General features: G+C 40.8%; 1 protein-coding gene across 1 annotated transcript in view; it reads right to left on the bottom strand.

The window, feature by feature from the left end:
* aacs (acetoacetyl-CoA synthetase) overlaps nucleotides 1–23262 on the bottom strand; it is a 145569-nt gene that overhangs the window by 23030 nt on the left and 99277 nt on the right. Inside the window, exons 11-12 of the mRNA XM_072247997.1 lie at nucleotides 17841–17905; nucleotides 15397–15519 (exon numbers count right to left, since the gene is read on the bottom strand). Of these exons, the coding sequence (XP_072104098.1) occupies nucleotides 15397–15519; nucleotides 17841–17905 (188 nt within the window). The remainder of the gene's footprint in view (nucleotides 1–15396; nucleotides 15520–17840; nucleotides 17906–23262) is intronic.

Below are 23262 nucleotides of genomic sequence, written 5' to 3'. Positions count from 1 at the left end.
GCTTGGAACAGAGACGAGGCGGAACTTTAGCCAGAAGGTGGTGAATCTGTGGAACTTTTTGCCAGAGGTGGCTGTGGCAGCCAAGTCGCTGAGTATATTTAAAACGGTGGTCCTTGATTTTGTCAGTGTCAAAGGTTATGGAGAGACGGCAAGAGAATGTGGTTGAGAAGGATAATGAATCGGCCATGATGGAATGGCAGAGCAGACATGATGAGGCAAAAGGCCAGATTCTGCTCCTATGTCTTATGGTCTAAAAATATGCTTAAAAAAAAAACTCCATTTCACATTGGAACTCCCTCCCACACACACACACTCTTGATGCTCATGAAAACAAAAATTCCAGCTGAAGTCATAATCTGAACATTACATCTCGCCACTTGTCATTAAAGCAGTTCCAATGAAATGTGAACTGAATTCGAATTGCAAAAGAATTCTATAATTATTAAGTAATAAATTTTATTTTGAACAGTTCCAAGTACACCTAGAAACTAATAATTAATAATTCTTGAAAAGTTCTCTCCTAGTCTTTTGTTAGTTTTATTTACCTGGATTTAGCAGACGTATCATAGCATGAGACCATAAGATATAGGAGCAGAAGTAGGCCATTCGTCCCATCGAGTCTGATCCACCATTCAATCATGGGCTGATCCAATTCTTCCAGTCATCCCCACTCCCCTGCTTTCACCCCATACCCTTTGATGCCCAGGCTAATCAAGAACCTGTCTATCTCTGCCTTAAATGCACCCAATGACTTGGCCTCCACAGCCGCTCGTGGCAACAAATTCCACAGATTTACCACCCTCTGACTGAAGTTAATTCTCCGCATCTCAGTTCTAAATGGACGTCCTTCAATCCTGAGGTCATGCCTTCTTGTCCCGGACTCCCCTACCATGGGAAATAACTTTGCCATATCTAATCTGTTCAGGCCTTTTAACATTCCAAATGTTTCTATGAGATCCCCCTCATTCTCCTGAACTCCAGGGAATACAGCCCAGGAGCTGCCAGATGTTCGTCATACAGTAACCCTTTCATTCCTGGAATCCTTCTTGTGAATCTTCTCTGAACCTTCTCCAATGTCAGTATATCCTTTCTAAAATAAGGAGCCCAAAACTGCACACAAAACTCAAAATGTGGTCTCGAGTGCCTTACAGAGACTCAACATCACATCCCTGCTCTTATATTCCAACTTCCAACTGAAAGGTTGAAGAGAGAAAAGGAATAAAGTAAATCAAGGATGGAGACACTGTTTGGAAGTGGGTCTCTGTCGTGTATGAAAGGCATCGTGATCGTTGCCTCCATGGTTAATACTCCTCGCAAATCCTCATTACTGCGTATAATATACAACTATTCAGGACATGCTCTCAGGTAGGATTCCCAACCTTTTTTATGCCATGGACCAGTACCATTAAGCAAGGTGTCCGTGGAGCCCAGGTTGATCTCCTACCTCAGATCTACTGCTCCGAAGAGTACAAAACAGGGTGGAGAAATTATAACCAAGGAAGGATATAGTTAAGGATATAAACTAAATATCTTTTTGCCCAAAATATCCAAGATATTAAATATTAGGTACGTGTGTGCTATAAAAGAAAATGTAATTTTATCATGGTAATCAATATAACTGTCCTTGAGCAGCTCATTAAATCAACCACAGTGGTAAGCACTTACAGGATTGCAGATGAATGGAGGGAATAGCAGGGCAATGACATCACACGGTGGTCCCCAACTGTAGCCACTAAGCCACAAGCACCATCCCTTCCTTCCACATATTTTACACGGTATGTTGACTGGTTCCAAGGAAAGGTTAAAAAAAAATTCTATCTCAAGATTCAATGTGTGCATAATAGAATTTGCAGTTTACTGAAAGCTGTGAAACATTTATCCCCAACAGAAGCATTTGTAATCTGCATAATAATATTTCCAAGCTAAAAATTAGGATGGCAGTTGGAAAATGCCATTGAGTTGAGGAGTGAACTTGTCCAAACATTTACAGTAAACCTGTAAGTTAATTCTCACCATATGGATTTCTTATACTTGTATATGCTTGGGACCAAGGCTTCAAACAGTTATCTATTAACAATCAAAATCTATTCACTCCCACTAGGTTCAGCTGAACACCTTAACAAAATATATTAGCTCATTACAATTTAGCATGGGTGTGCATTCCATCCTTCACTCCTTTAAATCTTCTTTTGGAAAGGAAGAAGATAGAGAGATGCTATAATCAAAGGAGCTGCTGAACTATTCATCACCTGCAAGAACAAATCAAATGCTCTGCTGCAGATCACAAGAAAAACTTCAGCAAATAAATAATAAGAGATGGTTTGGTTTGCCAAGCTATTAGTTTCCAAAGTGATAGAACCATTCACACATTTGCATTGACAGAAAATGCATCAATTTTAATAGAGTACAATTTATGTTGTGTTAGAAATGGGACCGAGGAGCTTTACATTAGCTTAGTTATATGGGGTCTCATTTCGACTGCGCAATGTTCCCTGAGGTTGATGTAGCACTTGGGCAAGCAGACGAGTGCTATCAGCAACACACTGATTATAACACCTCAGCAGTATTTACTTAACTAATCTTGTTGATTCCCAAGTAGCTTTGCGTACAGCTCGAGCCGATAACTTACATATAAAAAAAGTATAATTTCAAAGCACTGGAAAATTATCGAAATACTGCCAGTGTGGCTCCAGCATTCAAAATACACCATCAAATGAAGTATGGTTCATAATACAGAATACAAAAGGGAAATTAATTTCCATCATCCCCACCTCCTCTCTATTCAATCTCCAATATTGATTCTAATGCTTGGATGCCCTTCTCCTAATAAAGTGAAAGAGACTTCCAGGAGTGTTGTATGTAACTGAAGCCCACCCCCCAGGAATCTATTATTACTTTGAGATAACAAAATAATTGGAAAAATGATTAACACACAAACTATAAAGGTGAATGCAAACATGCCAGAGAACCCACTGTTTATCTAGGTACTGAAAATGCCATTAATTACCTCACAAAGGAGTTCAGTATCTCACATATCCTAAAAACGCCTTGCTTTTGAATAGCAATTCAAGTAACACTTTCCAAATGGTCTATATGATTAATTTAATTTGCCTCAGAAAATCACGTAAAGCAATGCTCCAGTACTGTTAGCTGCTTTGCATTCATTTAATTATAGAACATTGACAGGTAATATCATAAATCATTTAAGCCTGAAAAAAAGCATTGATTTAGCAGCGTAATTTACCACTCTGAATTTATAGGAACCTACCTCTATTGCCAAGAGGTGGAGATCAGCCCAGACAGAAGGTGATTAACGCTAACAACAGAAAATGAAATGAGTTTTTTTTAAAAAGGAGATTTAGCATGTACCAGTTGATTCATCTTGTGGCTTTGAGGAGCCGAGCTCTCAGAGCTGTTAAGTAAGCTCTTGTAACCGATAAAAGGTTCTATTTTGTTCAATTCAAATCTCTCACCCTTATGTTTTCCCATTCTTTGTCATGTCCCTATTTTTGATAACAAGATTAACTGGACTTTAAAATTCCTGGCAAATCTTCAGTTCAGGGCTAAAACGGATCACGTGGGAGACATGTTACAGGGGTGGTAATTTTCTCCACATAGCGAAATTGTCCATTTTACAGCCTTGTTAAAATTCACAAAGCCCAGCCCACATAAGCTGGCAGATTGGATTTCCAGCCACAGAAAGAATTAACCCATCACCCAAGCTTATATGGCACAAGAATCTTTTACTCCTTTTATTAACAGAGGTGTTCCAAAATCTAGTATCGCAGTTTAATTGATGTCTCATTCTGAATATTAATTGTATGCAATCAGTTCCTGCAATATAACAACCTTTACCACAATTTTTTCTACAATACCACTATATACCTCTATTTTTCACACTACTTACTCAATTTAACTATTTAATATACACACACATCTATATTATACATTTACTGTAATTTGTTTTTCCTCTCTATAGTTATGTACTACTGCCACAAAGTTTACAAATTTCACAAGACATACCTGTGATATTGAACCATATCCTGACTCTAAAGTCACGTGGTGTCACCAAGGTATAAAACTATAATAATGAGTATAGTTTTACACCACATTGCACTTACTCTGCAACTGACACAAAATGCTGGAGGAACTCAGCAGGTCAGGCAGCATCTATGGAGGTGAGTTTCAGGCAGAGATCCTCCTTCAGGACTGCGAAGTGGGGAGACACCAGAATAAAAAGGTGGGGGGGGGAGGGAAGGTGGCTGGCTGGAAGGTGACAGGTGAAGCCAGATGAGTGGGTATTTAAAGGCTGGAGAAGAAGGAATCTGACAGGAGAGGAGAGTGGAACATAGGAGAAAGGGAAGGAGGAACGAACCCAGGGAGAAGTGGTGAAAGGTCAGAGTGGGGAATAGAAGAAGAGAGGAAGGGGAGGGAATATTTTTTTTAAACCAGGAGGAATCGATATTCATGCCATCAGGTTGGAGGCGACCAACCTGACGGCATGTTTACACTTTACTATTCCTGAACCAAAGCAAAGTTAAAATATTTGACTGAATGAAAACGTATCTAACCTATCTGAGTGGGGTCTGCAATTCAGTTCAACGTTAAAGAGGAATGACAACGGTGCATACAATGGGAGCCTCATTCAGGAAGGAGGGCAAGTGCAAGTGGTAAGTTTTTAAGCTGCTGCTCCGATCACAGGCAAGCAGCTAGCAATGCCTTCCTGCTACTTACAGTTTATCCAAAATCAACCTCAGCCAATTTCACCGAGGTAACAGATAGCAGAATTTGTCACACAAAAAGAAAGTATCTAATGATACGCGGGGCACCGTGGTAGTGTAGCGGTTAGTGTGACGCTATTACCCCTCAGGGGACGGGAGTTCAAGTTTCACTTCCAGCATCCTCTGCAAGAAAGTTTCCACCGGGCTCTCCAGTTTCCTCCGACAGTCCAAAGTGCTCACAGTTTGTTGGGCATTGTAAATTGTCCTGTGAGTAGGCTAGGTGGATTGCTGGGTGGCGCGGCTTGCTGGGCCGGAAGGGCCTCTTTTGTGTTGGTTCTCTAATTAAATAAATAACTAATAAGACATCAGTCATCCTTTCTGCAAACTATTTCAGCTTCAGCTCTTCCTATGCAAAGAAACACTTGCTGAAATCAGCTCGAGAATTACTTGCCACAACTGTGCCTCTCAGTTGGAAAGCATTGCTTATGGCTTGGTTTCACAACTCTTTACATTAATATTTTTCTGAAGCTGGTTCTTTACAAGTTGGTTCTGTTGGCTTTGTTAACCTAATGGACCTCTTACCTACCTTTGTCATTCATCTTCTTTGCTCTTTTCTGCAATACTGAAGCCCACTTACATTGAGGAAGGGATATCGTCAATACTCATGACGACAACACAGTTCACAATTAAAATCTCATTTTTCTTTCCCACTACTTTGTCAAAAGCATACAGCAGTACACTGAACAACACACATAAACGCAGCAGGCCAGGCAGCATCCCTAGGAAGAGGTACAGTCGACGTTTCGGGCCGAGACCCTGCGTTCACCAGCAACTTTTGTGTGTGTTGCTTGAAATTCCAGCATCTGCAGATTTCCTCGTGTTTGAGCAGTACACCGAGTTCAGGTCTGTCTGTACTGAACTTCATTTGCTGTGAACTTCGTTAAACGGCGCCTCTGATCATGCAACCACGGTTAGCCCGACAGTCCCGTAGATTAAACCACACTGCAGTGGCCTTTCATTGAATTTGTGTGTGCTAGGAAGATGAAAGGTTCCAAACAAACAAGCTTCCTTACACACACTCAAAACTGTAACTAATATGCTCCCTGCTCACTTCCTTTTAAAACTTGAAAACATTAAAAAACAAACTGCAGATGTCTGGAAATGTAAAATACATCAGCAGGGAGGATGCTCTGGTCAGCAGGGAGCAGATGGGCTGAAGGACCTTTCTCTCTGCTGTATTACACTCCGAGAAGAGTGACATACTTACTTGCTGCTGGTGCTTAGGGCAGCAATGAAAGTCCTCCATCTCTACCTGCCCATACTCGCTCACACAGATAAAGGATTCTTCATTGCCGTTTCTCTAACAATTTTGTTTGACCAGTCAGGGTTGTTAGCCCTGAGCTGTGCCCCACACCTGGAGGACCTGTGGAAGAGTCTTAAGGCTGATTTATACTTGTGCATCAAATGGACGTCATAACCTACGCACGTTGTGAGCATTTATACTTGTGCGTTGGTGTGTCTGCGTCGCTCTGCAATTCGCACACGTTGCGCATGCGCACACACCTGCCCGTGCAAGGCTTCATGGTCATGGTAGTCTTCCTCAGGGTAAACAAGTTTAAAGCGAGCATCTTTTTTCGTAAAAGCGAAATGTGTCCTCCATAATTTCGGAGGTCTGTAAAGCTTTAGGGAAAGCATTGCAGCCAGAGTTCCTTCCCTGCCCTTCAGTCGCCCAATAGCAAGCTATTGCAGTGTAGGATGAAATGCAATGCTACCAAGCGGACCAATCACAGTTATTGCGGTCTGCGTTGCCGCGACGCGCAGTTACATTTTGGGAGAGGTGCACGTCAGGCCACTGCACAGGGATCTGCGTAGGCTCTGCATAGGGTTCACGGCTACACTGTACCTACGGCGTCGACTTGGGGCAGAAGTATAAATCAGCCTTTAGTCTGGCCCCTGCCATTTGACCTGTTTGGTATGGATGACCCTACCAAGAGCCAAAGCATAAAGCCCTAACTCCAGCCAACATAGCTCTCTGGGTCCAAACCCTACCACAAGGTTGTGGTCCTCTTGGAGGAGAAGAATGACATGGTGTGGTCATATTCAAAGCAAACAAAAGACTGATCCCATCTTGCTGCTACAATGGATCCTTTCCAGTTCCTTTATTGCTCAAGTTGGTCCAATGATGATGCAATAGCCTCTGCACCCCATTCTGTCCTGTCCCACCTGGAGCATGGCGCCTCATATGCTTGTTGACTTCAGCTCAGCATTCAGTGTGATCATACCTCAGAAGGCTGTCCCCGTTGGGGCTCAACACCTCGCTCTATAACTGGATCCTGGACTTCTCGACAGAATGGCCACAGTCAGTCTGTGTTGACAGAAACATCTCTAGCTCCATCACGCTGAGCACCGACACTCTCCCAGGGCAGCATGCTCGGCCCACTGCTGTTCAAGCTGCTGATGCACCAGTACCAAGGCTTGATCCAGTTCAAACGGAATCATGTTTGCTGATGACACAACAGTGGCTGGCCTTATCAGCAACAACAACGAGATGACATACAGAGAGGAGGCAGAGTGGTCAGTAGAATGGTGTGAGCACGACTTGAGTCTCAACGTGGAGAAGACGAAAGACATGATTGTGGACTTTAGGAAGGTGCAGGCTGATCACTCCTCCCTACACATACTCTGAAGAGAGAGTTAGGAGCATCAAGTTTCTGGGGGTGCACATAATGGAAGATCTCACCTCCATACCATCGTTTCGGTCAAGAGAGAACAGCAGTGTCTTCATTTCCTGATGAGACTGAGGGAAGGGAAGTGAGGATCACCACCGCCCCCCCCACAACACCACCATTTAGCCAATTTTTACAGGAGCACCATCAAGAGCGGCCTGACTAGCTGCATCTCTTGTCTGGTCCATGAATTGCAAGACATCTGACCACAAGTCCCTACAAAGAATTGTAAGGACTGCTGAGAGGATCATCATCAGGGTCTCTCGTTTGCCCATTAGAAACATTTATCATTAGCACAGGGCCCTTAGCATTGTCGGTGATCCCTTCCATCTGTCCAACATTCAGACAGGACATACCGTAGCACTGGTTCAAGAACTGTTAGGATGAAAAACAGCTTCTTCCCCCAGGCCGTAAGACTATTAAACTCCCTGCCATCACCCAGGTCCCTAGGTCCCGCATCATGAATGAAGTGCAAATGGTGTTATATTTTTACTTTTTAAAACTTGTTATTGTTGGTTATTGGTTGTCGTTGTTGACAACAACATAGTGTAGTTGTCCATAGGGCTTTCATGGCAAGATAAGGAAGCAGACTGCCAGGCCTTTCTTCTGAGCAGATGCTTCCGCTGCCCAGGTTGAGACCTGGCTAGATTCGAACTCAGAACCATCTGCCTCGAAGTCCAGTGTCGATACCACTACACCACTGGCCGGCCCATATGCATCTTACTATTCGTTAATTTTTTGGTGTTAATATTACTTTACGTGTGTGAGTTATGTGTACTGTGTTGTGCACCTTGGTCCAGAGGCACGTTGTTTCATTTGCCGGTATACGTGTGGTTGAATGACAATAAACTTGAACTTGAGAATGAAATGGAGAGAAGCACGAGGGAGAGGAGTTTGAAGAAAGCATGCATAACTGAAGTTGGTGAGAAGGAAGGATCCTCAACAGAAATTAAGTTCGGAAAAGCATGACCCGATGCTGTAGTTTGCCTATTTTTAAGTTTAAAGTGGGTAAAGAGGAATACAATTTTTTTTTAAATGAATGATTTTGGGAAATTCCGATAAAGCATAAAATATGTATGCACATTGCATAATTAACACAAACCTCAACTGAGTTACGGATAATTGCTTACAAATACAAAATGGAAGATAACATCTTGGCTGCCAAACTGGAAGTAGAAGAGAACAATTACTGTCATCCCTAGATTAGGGTCAGTCTTCAGTAGTGATTTTGCATGGATCAGTGAACTCTATCTGGCAAAGGTTTGGGATACTTTGATGAAGTACTTGCATCATGAGATGAAGATAATTTTTTTATATATATGGTTGCATTTGAATGAAATCACAAGGCAACCGTTTCCCCAAAGCAGAGAAAGCAGTAACACTCAAGCGCATTGCTGACCAGTTCAGAGAAGACAAATTTCATGCCTACTTCAACAATAAATATACTTTGAATGCTTTGAACAACTGTAAGGTTCCCACCAATTACAATCACCTTAATAATTAGCACGCTGGCTTACAGAGCAGGAGTTACAGCTTAAAAGAATTCTGCATCTGGCTAGCTTGAGAATCAAACAATCAGCTCTGGCAGAGGAGGCTGGCTCCGGTCCAATTTTCCATCTCTGATCTAGTCATCCTGGAAGAACTCGACCTCAGAGAGCACACGCTGACTCCAGTTCCTTCTTCCCCACAAAGTGATAACGTTTCAGCTGTGGCTTAGATTACAACTGAATGGACAGACAGCAATTGCTCCGTAACAACATAAAGAGCAGCACAGCATAGTTAAAAAGGTCAGGGTGTGTTGTAAATGTCTGATGGGCTCCATTGTGAGCACGCACCATGCTCTAGCAACTGCAGTTCCACCTTTGAGCATAGTCTTCTCAAATACAAATGTGTCTTCTCTGAGCTGGTCAGCAATGCACTTGAATGTCACTGCTTTCTCTGCTTTGGGGAAACGGTAGCCTGGTGATTTCATTCTAATGCAACCATATATGCCAGAAAAGAAAAGGCCCTTTGACTCACCACGCCTGTGGAATCTAACTAACTCCCATCTGTCTGCACGAGCTCCATGTTCCTCAGTTCTCAGCCTGTTCATGATCCTGTCTAAATACCTCTTAACTTTGCTTTTGTATCTGTTCCCATCTCCCCTGGCAGTAGGTTCCAGGCACCTACTACTTTGTGTGTTAAAAAAAACTTGTCTCACAAATCTCCTTTGAAGTTCTCTTCTCCCACCTTGAAGCTGTGCCCTCTCGTATTTGGCATTTTCACACTGGGAAAAGAATTCAATATACCCTGTCCAAGTCTCTCCTAATGTCATCATAACAGCTTGCTCTTCGGCCTCCAGTGCTCCAGAAAAAAGGATCCAAATTTGTCCAAACTCTCCTTATAGCTAATACACTCCAATCCAATACAGGCCACATCCTGATCAACCTCTTCTGCATCCTCTCCAAGGCCTCCGCAATCTTCCTGTGTGCGGTGACCAGAACAGCACACAATACGATAAACATGACCGAACCAGAAGTTTTAAACATTTGCGACACGACTTCCAAACTTTTGAATTCCAAACCTCAACTGAGGAAGTATGCATACCATCTACAAACAGGAGAAGATCTGCAGGTGCTGGAAATCCCAACGACACACACAAAACACTGGAGGAACTCAGAAGGCCAGGCAGCATCTATGGAAAAGACTACAGTCAACGTTTCCAGCTGAGACCCTTCATCAGGATACCATACTCTCTGACGGTGGTGTCTGAAAAGAGGATGCTGTCTAAGTTGCATGCCATCTTGGTCAATGTCTCCCATCCACTACATAATGTACTGGGTGGGCACAGGAGTACATTCAGCCAGAGACTCATTCCTTCGAGATGCAACACAGAGCGTCATAGGAAGTCATTCCTGCCTGTGGCCATCAAACTTTACAACTCCTGACACCCTGAGCCGATAGGCTGGTCCTGGACTTATTTCATAATTTACTAGCATAATTTACATAGTATTATTTAACTACTTATTACTATTTATTATTTCCATGACTATTACTATTTACTAATAGTAATATTACTATTTATTATTTATGGTGCAACTGTAACGAAAACCAATTTCCCCTGGGATCAATAAAGTATGACTATAACTATGTACCTTCTTTACCATCTTACCCACGTGCTGCCACTTTCAACTGTGAAATTGTACCTCAAGATCCTTCTGTACAGCTCTGTTTCTGACGGTCCTGCCAATTACTCTTACATCACTTCGTGCCTATAGAACTTCGTCTGCCATTTCTCCATTGACATTCCCATTCAGTCTACATCCAGCTGCACTCTTTGACAACCTTGCTGAATATCCACAACTCCACCAATTCTCACATCATCTGCAAAATTACTAATCAAACCACTTATATTACCATTGAAATCATTTACATACACAGTATATTACAAATGAGAGTTGGGGGGGACCTTACTCTTGACTGAGATAATTGATGCATCGTTTTTAATTCTCAAAAGATCTCTAGACTTTGGAAAGGTTTATTTTCAGAAATAAGCTTTAATGCAGCACAATCTTAAATGTCTTCTGGAAATCTAAGTATAGTATATCCACTGATATCCCCTAATCCATATTACAAGTTATATCTTTTAAAAGCTGTATTAAACTGGCTAAATATGATTTCTTTCACAAGACCACATTGGCTTTGCCTTATTACTGCGAACTTTTTAAAGTTGTTTTCCATTACCACTTTTGGTAATAGCTTCCAACAATTTCCCTTTGACAGGCACACAGGTAAATGGCCTTCAGGCTCTCAACTGCTCTCTCTTTCCCCCCTTTTTCAACAAAGGTGTCATTTTCCACTGTTTCTATCCAATGGAACTTTCCCAAAGTCTAAGGATCCTTCAAAAAGGAAAATTGATGCACCTACCATTACACCATCACCCACAGCCCCATCAATTTGCTAAGCACCACTTCCCCATGATTGCAGTTTTCCTGAGTTTTCCTCCCCTCCAGTTCCCAGTTTGCACCTACTTCTGCGATGTTACTTTCATCCTCTATTGTAACTATTTGTCTTTGTTAATTTTCATCATTACCAAAACTGCTTCTACTTTCTGATTTCCTGAATTTCACTCATCACTCTCTACGGTGCCAACACCATTGTTAGTTAACGGAGCCAATCTCCACTTTCGCCCAACTTCCTGACCTTCCTATATGCCATGTATTCTTTGATATTTAGATCCTTATTCATACTGTCCTGTATCTGCAGCATTTGATTTTCCTTCCAGAACGTTCTGATTTTGCTTCTGGCAGGCACAATTTCTGTACGAAGACACTGGTTTTGAATAACATTAACTATAGCATTAGTGATCTCTTCAACTATGGGGAGTTGGCAAAGGTGATTACAGCATACATTTCAAATGGCAAGCCAATTCATTGCCTAAATGTTAATCTACAATGCAAGGCAAAAATAAAATCAACTGCACTTAACAGTACCATCCTGAATGATCAGATTTTCCCTTACCTTAGTTGAGAATTCGGCCTAGATTAAAAGAAATACAGACTCTAAAAATAGATACAAATCACCATCCTGATTATCCCAAATCTCTCCTACTTCCTGCTTGAGGTGGTGCTCGACTTCCACGGCATCCTAGACGTCTGTACAGCCAACAAAATACTTCTGAACAGCGACCTTTGTTGTAATAGGAAAGCTTGTACAAAGTTCCCACACAGCAAATTAATAACAGAATCAGAGTCAGGTATAATACCACCGGCCTATGTTGTGAAATTTGTTAATTTAGAGGCAGCAATACATGATAAATACAGGACAAAAACACAATTGCAGTAAATATACGTATATTAAATAGTTATATTTAAAATAGTGCAAAAACAGGAAAAAAAAGTGTTTGTTGGTTCAAGGTCCATTTAGAAATCTGATGGCAGAGGGGAAGAAGCCGTTCCTGAATCATTGTGTGTGTGCCTCCAGGCTTCTGTACCTCCTTCCTGATGGTAGCAATGAGAAGAGGGCATGTCCTGGGTGGTGGGGGTCCTTAATGATGGACGCCGCTTTCCTGAGGCACCGCTCCTTGAAGATGTTTTGGATACTACGGGAGTTAGTACCCATGGTGAAGCTGACTAAGTTCATAACTCTCTGCAGCTCACTTCGATGCCGTGCGGTAGACACCCCCACCCACATACCAGACAGTGATGCAGCCAGTCAGAATGCTCTCCACTGTACATCTGTAGAAGTCTGAGTGCTTTCAATGGCAAACCAAATCTCCTCAAAATCCTAATGAAATACAACAAAGTAATCTGTTCTCCAGGAAGGTTGGTTGGAGAATAAATATTGATCAGGGAAACCACATGAAGACCCCAGTTTTCAAGTTAATATCATGGATACCTGAGATCCAACTGGAAGTGGCAACAGGGCTTTGATTTAAAAGATGACTCCTCCAAGAATGCATTGTCCCTTCATATGGCATTGGAGACTCCACCCAGTGTTTAAATTTCTGAAGTGAAATTCGAATCCATCACCTCAACAAGGGCAATCAATCAAGATTAAGCTGACAAACTCCAGCAAGGTGACTGGTAGGTGAAACTGTGCTTCTGGTTCTCCTCTGTGACATTAACCTAATCTTGAGAAAACAACTTAGGCGCATCTCCAGTTGTTCTATGGACAAAGCTGACATCTCGCTATTCGAGGGCTCTTCTTCAATACAGGTATTCATTTAGAGAGTGCGGTCTGGGAGTTCTCTTCTCTGACAGGATTCTTGTGAAATAATCTAATGTACAGAATATTTAAGAGAACCTAGCATCAGAACGTGAACAGATAGTTAAAAGTCTTTCAAAAAATTTAAGGCTTACTCGGTGTTCTTTTAGAGCTTATGCTCTAATTAAAAACGGGTGTATTGATTGCATGGCATTCTTCTGAAGTTTGATCAATATTACTTGAAATGTTATCTGAGACTTGGTTGATTTTTAATCTTTCATGAAACATTGACTTGAACCTTCTATCTGACTGATGAAGCTGAAGCAACTTCAATACAAAGGAACAGATGCCATTCTCTTCAAAGTACTTTTGCTGATACAATGTCACATGTTCTTTCCAAACTCTCAGCTCGACATGAACATCTAACGGCTTCTGTTTCAGAACAAGGCACTATATATTTCCCCTTGTCACAAAAACAAAGAGCTACGAGAAATGTCTTAATAAACATCGTCTTAGTAAACTGTGATTATCTTCACTGAAAATTTGACCTACTGGGGAAATATTAAATATGAAATGTAATAGCAATAGGAAACCTTTAGTTCCAATGTATAGAGATTCAACAATCTATTGACAAGGTACACTCAATGACCACTTTATTAGGTATCCTTGTACAAATCAACTCAATGCATAAAAGCATGCAGACATGGTCAAGAGGTTTAACTGCAGACCAAACATCAGAATGGGAAGAAATGTGATCCAGGTGACTTTGTTGGTGCCAGATGGAGTGATTTGAGTATCTCAGCAACTGCTGACCCCCTGGGATTTTCATGCACAACAGCCTCTAGAGCAGGGGTCCCCAACTTTTTTTTAATGCCATGGACCAAAACCATTAAGCAAGGGGTCTGTGGACCCTAGGTTGGGAACCCCGGTCCAGAGTTTACAGAGAATGGTGAGGGGAAAAAAATCCAATGAGCGGCAGCTCTGTAGGCACAACACGTCAAATCTTGAAAGTGAGCTACAACAACAGGAGACCACGAACACACACTCAGTGGCTACTTTATAAGGTACAGAAGGTGCCTGATAAAGTGGTCACTGAGTGTATACTATCAGTCTATTTCTCTTGAAGATTGTGGAAATTTATTCCCCTTCAAAAGTAGTGGAATCCCAGCAGTAGCTTTCAATTATCAATTTCAGGATGCACAGCAAGAAAAATTTGAAAGCTTGGCCATTGGATGGCAAGAAATGGATATTTACGATCACTAGTGACAACAATATTCACCAAATTACTGCAAACATTAGTTAATATACAAAGTTTCTTCAAGCCTAATAAACAATAACCTGTGCAAAATTCATTAAGGAAAGTCACAAAGTGATTCTGCCAAGACTTTAATTTTCAACACTTTTCAATCAGAATACATTGTTTGGCTGACTTCCAAATTGACATGAGAACAAATTATTCACCCGAACAAAAACTGAATGGACAAAACGTTGCATTTTCTCCCTCCTTATGCCTATCCAAAACACCATTTCATCGAATCAACTGATGAAGCACAATTAAACCTTTCCTTCTTACCAGAAGGACTTCTTTTCTAAATCCATGTAAAAGATTTCACTTTGAATGGCAGTTTGCTGTGCGCAGTTTTATCTAGTCATCCTTATCAAGGGAAGACCAGATGTGGATCGACATGAGAAATATAAAAAAAAGTTGGGAACCTGCAAATTTGGTTTCAAATTATCATATCACTATATTGTAGCTAAAGTACTTAAATATACCATGCGTCTCATTTTTAAGATTTACCTCACTAAAATAAACTGATGTTCTCCACAAGATATACAAACCTCACTAAAAATCAACTGACTTGGGCATATGTTAATATCATTGGCTTTACAGATTTTCTTTCCTCCTATCCCTGAAAAGAATAAAAAATTGTTCCAGTTTTTACAATAAGGGTCATCTTGATGATAAAATGTCCCTTGATTTCTCCTCAATGTGTTGCTTTGGTCGTGTAGCTTAAGTTATGAACTTATTGAAAAGTAGGACTTGGTCATCAATCTTTGCTTTGTCGAACACATTGCTATGCATGACAGAATGCCACATTAAATTAGTATTCCACTCATGAACTTCTTTAACCGTGTTCTTGCCTTGGTGAGGATGTTACTTCAAGGATGAAATACATTTGAGACCTGAGCTGCATCATATAATACAGCATGGATACAAATGGACTGTCTAATATAAATACGACACTGATTGTCTGAAATCTCACCTGTGATTGAGCCCAACAGGATATTACTTTTGATGTGCTTGTAGACATAATCATACGTCAGTGGTTTGAGAGGGGATCCAGTTGACAGGAGAGTGTGTAATGTCTGTAGACTGTGAGTTTCACCTCGAAGGAGGAAATTTTGATTAAAATGTTAATTTCAGATTGAACTATTAACATTCACGTGAGAAGTAACACTTACAAATGGTATATATTTATAGGGCATACGTTACTGCAGAAATAGAGTTTTAAATTTTCAGTGATATCTACTCATTGTCTTGTGAGCAACTTCATTACCTATAACTTGATTTCTTTCACAAGTTTCCCATAACGTAACTAATTTGTGTCCTTAAATTGACAATCAGAAGTGGCACAGCAATTGCCTTCAGTATTAAGATCCAATTACAATTAAGTCATCTGGAAATAAAAGATTCACCAAGTGTTAATCACACTTTACAGCACACTTTCTGCAATGGACCAATACCATCAAGAAAGGGGTCTATGGACCCCAGATTGGAACCCACCCATTTTAGAATCAAGAACTGTAGTAGTTATTGAATTCTAAGTTCTGATGAACTTTATGAGATCCAAGCAGCAGCACTTCCATCTGTTCGACATTATAACATGGATATATAAATTCCTCTATCAAACAAACAAAGTCTGCACAGTATAATGATACTGAATAGATCAACAACGTTCTATTTTTAATTCGTTACTGGTCATGGCAGGTTTGGCCTAATTTTTCTCAATTAATACTAATTGCTCAGGGTCACATTGGAAACTTCAATGTTTCATGATCAACCACGCACATCCATTATTATTAATTAATCAAAATAATTCTGACTTAAAACAATTAGTCATGTTTGAGCATCAAGGCCTTTGTTCGCAGTATTTCTCCTGCTTTGAAGTAGGTATGCCTACACTCGTGATTCTTTGTAGTCTTAGAACTGATTGGCTAACCACTGATCTTTGAAAGCGAACAATTTGAAAGGACTCCCAAATATTCTAAGAACTGACAGAATAAAAGCATTTGTGCTGTTTGATTTTAACAGAAGCAGCATCAAGATCTGTGTGGTGAACTGTTGCTAGAGAAGATATCTGCACAGAAATTGAAGTTCAGCCTTCAATCGTGTAGCACTGACACCCGTACAAGGAGTAAGTGCTTCCCAATGACAGATGTCTGCGGAGCTCGTGGCTGCCCTGTTGCAGTCCATTGCAAAGCACATCAGCTGAACTGTCACAGCTTGCAGGGCTGCCATGAAGGCGGGAGGGCGGGGTTGGAGGGGGTGCTTTCCTGAGCGTACCACATGTGATGGTACAGCTTGATTCACCACTGTGCCACAAACTGTGGGCCAATCAAGGGTCTGTAGCCCCTGCATGCAGCTCAGCAACAAAACAATGGTTTTGACAAGAGAAATCCAGTGCATTATGTGGCATTCTGCTGGCCACTGAAAAGTGAAGCAAGGAAACGCAGTGACGGTACATCTCCTTTTATTGCAGTCTCATTCCTGCACCCTCTATAATGGGCTGCTTTTCCCTTCCATTAATAACAACAGGTCACCAAATTGCCCCCTAAGCTCCAATATCAATTAGCAATGGAAGGAGCAAGTGCTGTGCATCTCCTGATTAGGTTCATGAATGCTGCTCTGTTGCCACACGACACCATGGCAGGGTGAATGCTATGGAATTGCCCACCCAATTTCCTAATGATCATTACTTGACAGTGCAATCTAAAATGGACTAAACCATTTTTAATGAGAAACTGCATGTATGTGTACAGATATTATAAAACTTCTGAGAAATTGTGGGCAAATTCAGGCATCTATAAGACAGAACAGCGGATTCCAGAATAATACAATAACAAATTGCAAATTCATAAATTAGATCAACAAATTGTGATTTGTGATATGTTATTGAACTGGATTTGAAAACCCAATCAAGAATACATAACCTATGTTATTAAAGCAAGCTGAACATTTTTTCTTAGATATTAGAGTGTATTCTGGAGTTAGGGTATATAGCAAATATTAATTTGACCAGCAGCCAATCTTCAAACCTGAATGTGGATTGTAAGTTGGATTTAAAATGCAGTCCTGAACAATAGTACCCATGGAGATGTGGACTAGAGTTGATTGCAAACCAGACAACACTGATTAACATTTATTTTGGGTGTCTGGAGTGTTGAGGTGTGTGAAAACTAAATGTAATTCAAATGAAACATTGTAGATACACTGTAACTATAGAATTGTCATACTGTTACCTTTGATATTTAGCATATAAAATGCCGCGTAATACTGGGTTGAGCTGGCCTCTGCTTCCAAAAGTGTCTCAATATGATGCTTGTTGCTCGTTTTTGTTAAATAAAACATTTTTATATCCACTAGCTTCAGTATCTCTCTGCTGACTATGTTTACATCACAACAGATATCAATATTAACAAGTACTACCTGGCTTCAGATTTTTTTCTTCCAGAACAGCCAGCCATTTTGCACCAGTCCCAAGTATAGTAATTCTGAGGAAGAGGAGAGGAAACAAACAGCAATAAATATTAACACACAAATTGGCTTTATTTGATTATGACTGCTGGGCTGCAGTACTTAGCTAGACATTTTTACTAAAGCTGAAAGTACAATATTAGTTGCTGCTGTAGAGTATCAAAATGTTGGATTCCCATGTTGAAAAACTAAAGAAGTCATTAAGGTTCCTTTCCTTTAGTATAAGGGATCTTATTTATACAAACCATAGAACGTGAGCTGAGTTATCATCACATTACATGTTCCAATAATAGCTTTATCCTGTGACCCAACTAAACGATTGCCAATTGATCAAAAGCCATGTAGTTGATTCTTCCTTGCCCAGAATGGGGTTGAAGAACTTACTCCCGACAGGAACTTAAGAGTTAAGGACGCCCAAAGTTCCACTGAGAAATTCAACATAGAACAGGCGAGTGGCGAGTGTTTCGGGGGAGCATTCTGACTAGTCATATCACTGTCTGGTGAGCACTACCTCACCCTACCTTTTTTTGCTTTTTTTTTTTGTTTATTGTAACTTATGGTAATACTCTGTATCTTGCATTACGCTGCTGTCACAAAACAGCGAATTTCATGACAAAAGTCAGTGAGAATAAACCTAATTCTGAAGTGCGAGGAAGTTATATTTGTGGATTTGGCAATAAATTCTATCCCTTGATCAGTGTAGCTTCACTCCACATTTACATTAAGGTGGCAGGTTATATTTTTGTAGTTAGGAAGTGTCACAATCAGGAACTGAACTGAAGCACAGATTAATTTTTCTTATAATGTTTTTCTATGAACTTTACCAAGATGCAGTTTAAAATGTATAACCCAAGAAATTACATTGTGAATAAATTATTTAAAATATGAATTGGTTGTGGAGCTTCTTTTTAAATGATGCCTTGAATATTGAAACATGAACTGACTGTTCAGTCAAGCTATTCTTCTATATTGGCTGAAAATACAGTGCATCAATCATTTCTAATGACAATAGAACATACTGCTGTGTATAACCAAAAGTATTTGGTTGCTTGTTCAAATGCAAGAGAAGAATGCAAACGTACTTGCAAAATACAAGAAGGATATCCAAAATATGTGCAGAGTGAAATATCTTCAACATTATACATTGTTCTATATTTTGTAAACTTTTGTTAAATTATGACAAACCGTTCAAGAGAGTCACATTTAGATCAGTTCTTCTCAATGAGGGCAAAATTAAGAATCAATGGCCTGGTTTAGTCTGGATACACTTTGGGGAAAAAAAAAGACAACAATAGAATTTTATAACTTTTAATAAGAAGAAAGATAAATCCCAAAGATGTTTGCAGACGACAAAACAGATGTGAAAACTTAACTGGACTGCCTGAGAATATGTAATGTCTTAAACATTTAGCGTAATGGGATATAGCAAACCAACATAACCTATTTAATAGAAAGCAGATACAGACACAACTGGAGTTCATTTCTGATGTCAACTTGACTGATGTCCTGCTTAACCCAGAGCCGGAAGGTTATGGTTCAAGACCCACTTAAGGAACTGAAATAAATAATTTAGGCTTAGCCTTGAGTTCAGGGATGGATGAGAGCCGTATTTAATTTTTATACTTCTCAACTTTCAAAGCGAAGTACACAACCAAGATTAACAGACTGCTGGCTAATATGTGATAATGAGAAGGACATACTAAACTTGACTGGAGTAGTCACGGACACTTTTCCTATTACCTTTAGTTCAGAGACCATTACAAAACTAGTAGCGTGCTTTAGCTATTGTCAGTAGACGGGCAATGCTGGCCATTCAGCAGTGCAAATGAGAAAACAAAGAAGGGAAGGAATTTATGATGGGCTGCCAAGGTCTTGGAGGAATCACTGGGCACTGGGTTGGCCTAGAAGTCCGAGAACAAACCTCGTGCTAGAACTCAACTCAGACAAGTGCAAACTATCGCAAGAGCAAGGCAGGAGTGACACAGGGAATAGCAGAGCCTTGAAGAACGTTATAGAGCAGAAAGACGTGGGGATACAACTACATGGTTTCCTGAAAATGGTGACACAGGTAGACAAGGTGGTGAAGAAAGCGTCTGGCACACCAGCCCTTCATCAGTCAGGGCAAAGAGTACAGGAGCTGAGTCATCGTATTATCACTATACAAGATGACAGACAACTGTGCGCAGTGCCCGCTGCATAGCAACAGAAAGGATGTCACTCAGCTGAAAAGGGTGAAGAAAAGGTTCACAAGATGTCACTGGGACTAGAGGGTTTGAGTCATATGGAAAGCCTAGATAGACTGGGCTTATGGCCCTGGAGCATCGGAGACTGAGGGGTGACATTAGAGAGGTACATAAATTCACGAGGGGCATAGATAAGATGGATCATCACAGTCTCTCTCCCCAAGGTAGGGGATGGCAAAGATTTAGGTGAGAGGAGGAAGAGTTACATGTGACCCAAGGAACAACATTTCTACACAGCAAGTTGTCGATTTGTGAAATAAGCTGCCAGAGGAAGTGGTGGATATGGGTATAATTATACCGCTTGCAAGCAACGTTTCCTCGAAGGTGTGCACACATCTTTTACTACTAGTGCACAAAGGAATTTAAACTGTGTTCAAAAGGTTGTCTTCCTCCACCTCGTTGGCAAGCTCAGTATATTTCACGAGCATACACAATTACGTTTCCTTTTCCGGTTTCTGACAAGGATGGGGTTGGCAATGTGGAGTTTGCAATGATTTGTCTGGAGATTTTAGAACTGGCTTACTTATACTGTTTTTATTGAAAAAATTATTCGGTACACACACGCTGTTGTCACTGGGCAAAAAACAAATTGCACAGCCGCAAGATTCTTGCACGCGCTGGCCATTGCAAATTAGATGGAGCATTGCTCATGAGACATTTAGACGGGTACAGGGATATGAAAAGTTTAGAGGAGAATAGGCAAACACAGGCAAATGGGACTAGCTCAGGTAGGCAACTTGGTCAGCAGGGACAAATTTGGATTGAAGAGGCCACTTCCATGCTGTATAATTCTGTGGTTATTAACAAACAAGAAGACACTAGGAGGCTCATTCACCTATCAAATAATATGGTGTAACCTAGTCTTCAGCACAGTCTGTAGTAATACCTCTCTCATGGCAAATGTAGGCACGCATCAAAAAGGGTTAAGTCAAGTCCAGTTTGCAGTGCCTCCTTGGCTTCATCAGATTACTACTGTGGTATTTCATTCGCCTACTCAGGACTTCAGATTTCCTTGTTAAAGCTCTACACAGAAGTTGTCTAGTTAACTGAAGGCTATAGAGCCAGGGTCTGAACATTTGTGAAAGATATTCAAGAGGAAGTGTTAAACCGAGTCTCACAACGGTTTGAAAACTTGGGGATAGGAGGGCGAATTTAGATCAACAATTTGGATCCCACAAATGATCACCGGCAAGTCAGATTTGCTGATGACACTAAAATTATTGCACCGCATTATCCAAACCATGCTCTAAAATACCAAGATTACTTCAGTAACACGAGAGTATGGAGAATGTCTTCACTCTGAGGGAAAGATAAATAATTAACACATTTGACCTTTTCTAACTCCGACTGGCCTGTTGTTTCTATGAGACACGCCTCATTAGTGATGTTAATGTCAGTTACAGTTAAAATCAGAAAGAATGTCATAACTTGGAGACAACCGTTAAGGCAGCAGAACCCAGAGGAAATTAATTGTTAAGTATTTCCAAATGACTAAAATTACTGAAAATCTCCCACTCCAACTCAGACATAAAACAAGTGCAAAAAAAAAGCTGCAGATGCCGAAAATCGGAAATAAAAACAGGAAATGCTGGAAAAAGATCCTTCATCAGGAATGGCCTTTTTAATCACTCACACTTCCAAGGATAGGTCTTTGGCCCAATATACTAATTGTTTCTCATTCTACGGATAGTGACAGCAGTTTTTATTTTTATCAGGCTTGTAGACCATAAGACATAGGAGCAGAATTAGGCCATTCCGCCCATCGAGCCTACTCTGCCATTTCACCATGGCTGATCCATTTCCCTCCTAACCTCATTCTCCTAATGTAATTATCAGTAATTTGTGTACATATATATATTTTGACTATTTGTACTGTAACATGAACTATACATCTACGATGCTTCATTGACTGTAAAGCATCAATTGATGTTTAGATTTTGGAATTTGCTATTCAGAGGCTGTGCCCTCTGGTCCTGGGCTCACCCACTACAGGAAACATCCTCTCCACACCCACCCTTTCGGCCCTTCAATAGTCGATAGGTTTCAGTGAGATGCACCCCGCCCCCCCCCATTTTTCCAAGGCTCAGACCCATCAAATGCTCCTCATACATTGACCCTTTCATTTCCTGAATAAATCACATGAATCTGCTCTAGACCCTCTCCAAGGCCAACACGGTTTTTCTTACAAAACTGCTCAGAATACTCCAAGTGCAGTCTGACCAATGCCTTATATCTGGAAATAAAAACATTTGATACTCTCTTTGATATTATTGGCTCGCTTACCTTCACGTTCAATCTTTTCTCTCCTTGTGGTTTTTTAGTTGCCTTCTGTTGGTTTTCAAAAGCTCCCCAATCTTCTAACTTCCCACCAATTTTTGCTATATTGTATGCCCTCTCTTTTGCTTTTATGCTGTCATTGACTTCCCTTGTTGGCCATGGCTGCCACAGAGCATTTCATCTTTGACACGTATCGATCCTGCACCTTCCGAACTACTCCCAGAAACTCCAGCCATTGCTGTTCTGCTGTCATTCCTGATAGAATCCCCTCCAATCAACTTCAGCCAGCTCCTCTCTCATGACTCTGTCATTCTCTTTACTCCATGGTAATACAGAAACATCTGATTTTACCTTCTCCCTCTCAAAATGCAGGGTGAATTCTGTCATGTTATGACCACTGCCTCCTTTGGGTGTCCTTACCTTAAGCTCCCTAATCAAATTTGGTTCATTGCACAATACCCAATCCAGAAATGCTTTTCCCCTAGCAGCCTTGACCAGAAGTTGCTCTAAAAAGCCATTTCATAGGCATTCTACAAATTCCCTCTCTTGGGGTGCAGCACCCATCTGATTTTCCCAATTGACCTGCATATTGAAATACCCCATTACTATCATAACATTCCCCTCATCACATCCCTTTTTTATTTCCCGTTGAATCCTGGTACTGTTCAGGATCCTTTTACCCTTGCAGTTTCTTAACTCTACCCATAAGGATGCTACATCTTCCAATTCTATGTCACCTCTTTCTAAAGAGTTGATTTCACTTTTTACCAACACAGCCACCCCACTCCCTCTGCTTACCTGCCTGTCCTTTCAATACAAGGTGCATGCTTGACTCCAAACTATGAGCTTCATTC

Source organism: Mobula birostris, chromosome 31 (genome assembly GCF_030028105.1).
Source record: "Mobula birostris isolate sMobBir1 chromosome 31, sMobBir1.hap1, whole genome shotgun sequence".
In the NCBI taxonomy this organism is placed as follows: Eukaryota; Metazoa; Chordata; class Chondrichthyes; order Myliobatiformes; family Myliobatidae; genus Mobula; species Mobula birostris.
Note: the sequence above shows the minus strand (reverse complement) of the source record. Positions and strands in the feature narration are given on the sequence as shown.